Source organism: Buceros rhinoceros, unplaced genomic scaffold (assembly GCF_000710305.1).
Source record: "Buceros rhinoceros silvestris isolate BGI_N320 unplaced genomic scaffold, ASM71030v1 scaffold3790, whole genome shotgun sequence".
In the NCBI taxonomy this organism is placed as follows: Eukaryota; Metazoa; Chordata; class Aves; order Bucerotiformes; family Bucerotidae; genus Buceros; species Buceros rhinoceros.
The window spans coordinates 44,093-47,178 of NW_010388849.1; the positions used below are offsets into that span (position 1 = coordinate 44,093).

Here is a 3,086-nt window from a genome sequence, read left to right on the forward strand (position 1 = left end):
CCGGCAGGAATGGCGACTCCTGATTGCCACCAGCAAAGCAGTCACCTGGCTGAGCTCACCAGAGCATTAGCACACAGTCTGTATAGGTCTTTTTAGCCATTTCACAATTACATGTAATTAAAATGTATTAAAATATATTGAGGTTGGCAACAATATATTGGCAACAGAGGTTGCCAGAAGTCTGTGTATTAAAGCAGCTTCTCCTCCTCAGTATAAAATGCAACTCTGAAACTCCCTAAGTTGAAGAATAATATTAATAATAACTGTATCACACGCTTGATCACTCTAAACCAGCCTAGATGTGGGCAGTCCTCAGATGGGCTCCTTGCAAGGTAAAGGCAGGGTGACTCTGCAGAAGAGGAGCTCTAAAGAGGCCTTTTTTTGAGCAACACGCAAACCCAGAAGGCAGCAACTACCAATTGTCACCTTCCATGGCACATTTCCAGCAGCAGTAGGTGTACTCCTGGCCAAAACCCAGCTCTAATTACACAGTGTCCACCTACATCTCAACCTCATCTGCAAGTTATTTATTGTGTGCTCTGTATAAAAGGTTCTGACTAGGGTTACTGGCGCAGGACAGCCGACAGCTTCTGTCCCAAACCCAAGTGCAGGACCCAATTCAGATCGGTTTTATTATTCCTCGTCATATTACTTGGACAAAAGACAGACTATTATTAACCAGGATTGACTAAGTCAAGGAGAAACAAAGCCAGATATCACATCCAAGTTTTTACCAAGCTTCGATTTCATCAGTCGAGGTAGATTGACAGCTAAAGCTCCAGAGTCTGCCAGCTGCCAGCGCTGCTCCCTACCTCCCTCCTTTGTTCTAAAACGGTCGCATTTGGGCAGCAAAAAATCAATACCAAGATGAGCCACGCCAGCGACAAAACAACCGCCATTCCCAGGCTGAAGCGCCTGTTTATCTGCTGGTTTCCAGTGCCAGAAAGGAAATACGTTATTCTGGATACCCCACTGCTGAAGCCAGTTAATTTGAGAATGCTCTTATAGTAACAAAAAATCAATACTTGGAAGTCTCTGCCTTCAACAGAGAATCTGATTTTTTTTTTTTCTCCTCCTCAAGTGACTGCAGAAGCATCTTGTTTATTCCACTGCAGCCTGCACTTCCCCTTCCTACTGGGTTCATACTCTTTTCAGCTAAGGCAGAACTGCATGAAGGGATTACACAGAAGAAACCGGGGTAAGATTTCCTGAAGTGACAAAAAACTGTCCTTAAAATACCGTGACACATTGGGAAGGGTTTTCCCAAATCAAACCCCACCAAAAGCAGCTCAATCAGTTACTGGGCTGAAAAAAATAAGTCAATCCAAGATGTCACAGAGATGAAGAGAGACCCACATCCCGTCCCTCCTCTGCTTCCTCAACACGCACTTACACATATAAATAGTGATGCCTTTGTTTGTTTATTTGAAGGGATTTTATTAATTTGAAGGGTTATTCTTAAATATTCACTTGCTACCATAACAGAATTAACGTGATTAAACAAGCCATAGAAATACTTACAGACCAAACAATTACCATCCTTCTAGACACAGAGTGATCTATGTTCCAGTAGATAAATGGAAGGAAAGTGATATAAAAAATCTCTTCGCCCAAAGCGGCCGAAAACTTGAACAAGTAGTAGTAGAAGTAGTTCTTCACAATGTACTTCTGTGCACAGCCCTGGAAAGGAGAGGATTTATGTTTTAGTGAAGCAGCAAATTATGGCAAACATTCAAGATATTTTAACTGTTACAGTTCCCAGCCCTTGAACCAAACAATTTGTTGGAACAAGTGTCAGGAAAAAGGAGCTATGTATGAAGGGGATCTTTGATTTGACAGCAGGAGCAAAGGAGCCAAATAGTCTTTCTCCATCTCCCCAAAAGGAAAAAGAATACAGTATGGTAGTGGTCCGTGTGAACACAAAATGGAAGAACTTCCTAAAGATGAGAGCTGAGAAGGGATGGGAAAGACATGCTAAGTTAAGACAGAGCTTTGACCTAAGCTCCTCAAACTCTCGGAAGAGGCAAACTCTTCTGCTGGGAGTTGACCGTGCAATGGCACATCCCTCTAAGATACGGCAGCAGTATGCCATGGCTGGCCCAGCCACACAGCAACCAGTCTAATCGTCTCCTACACCACTTAGAGAACACCCCCGGGGCAATTAGCAGCTCTGATGCTTCTCTCTGAGATCCTGAAACCGCCTCTGGTCACACTTAGCGTGTCCCCAGAGGCATCGCTAATTCCTCCATTAAGCACCAGCCTCCAATGTTTTAGGAATTATGTGCTTGTGGCGCTTTGCATCAACCAGACGTTTCCCTGAGGTAACGCTTTCATACTCGGAGCCTTGTGGGATGAGGGACAAAACTTTCTAATTCCAGTAATCTGGAAATCCAGAAAGCAAAATGACTGAGCCTGGTGAAGCGTCTGCCCTTCCCATTCTAACCCCAGTGCAGGAAAAAGCAGTTACAGTTCTTTGCGAGAACATTCGGCATCTTCTAAAACACTCAGAAGCTGATTCAGTCTCTACTCTTAAATAACTCCAATCTCGAGCCTCAGTTATTCTAAAGCTACTGAAGTGACCTGGTGCCTTCCATAACCTCTGAAGCGCTTTAGGTGGGTCAGCCCCTCCATCCATCTCCATCACTACTCACTCTGGGTCAGAAAGGTTTTAATGGGCAGTAATTGAGGATGTAAAGAAAGGCAGAATTTTTAGAATGTTTCAGAAGCACAGTGAAATAAGCCACAGGATTCGCAGGCACAGAAGGCAGGTAACATCACACAAACAACCCCACTCATCAACTGTAAAACACCTATTTTGAAAAAAACGTAACTGCTCAAGTTACAGGAGACTCATGTGAACCTTTCCATAAATTAAAATCACAGAATGCTTTGGGTTGAAGGGGCCTTCCAAGCTCACCCAGTCCAACCCCCTGCAGGGAGCAGGGACATCTGCACCCAGAGCAGGGTGCTCAGAGTCCCAACCAATCTGACCTGGGATGATGCCAGGGATGGGGCTTCTCCCACCTCTCTGGGCAACCTGGGCCAGGGTCTCCCCATCCTCACGGTAAGATGTTTCTTCCTTCTCT

General features: G+C 44.6%; 1 protein-coding gene across 1 annotated transcript in view; it reads right to left on the reverse strand.

Moving 5' to 3' along the window:
• Positions 1-1,686, reverse strand: part of SGPP2 (sphingosine-1-phosphate phosphatase 2) — a gene marked incomplete at its 5' end in the record, with an annotated part of 16,745 nt that extends 15,059 nt beyond the window's left edge. The window contains one exon of the mRNA XM_010131508.1: positions 1,522-1,686. Coding sequence (XP_010129810.1) covers positions 1,522-1,686 — 165 coding nt within the window. The remainder of the gene's footprint in view (positions 1-1,521) is intronic.
• Between the last annotated feature and the right edge of the window lie 1,400 nt (positions 1,687-3,086).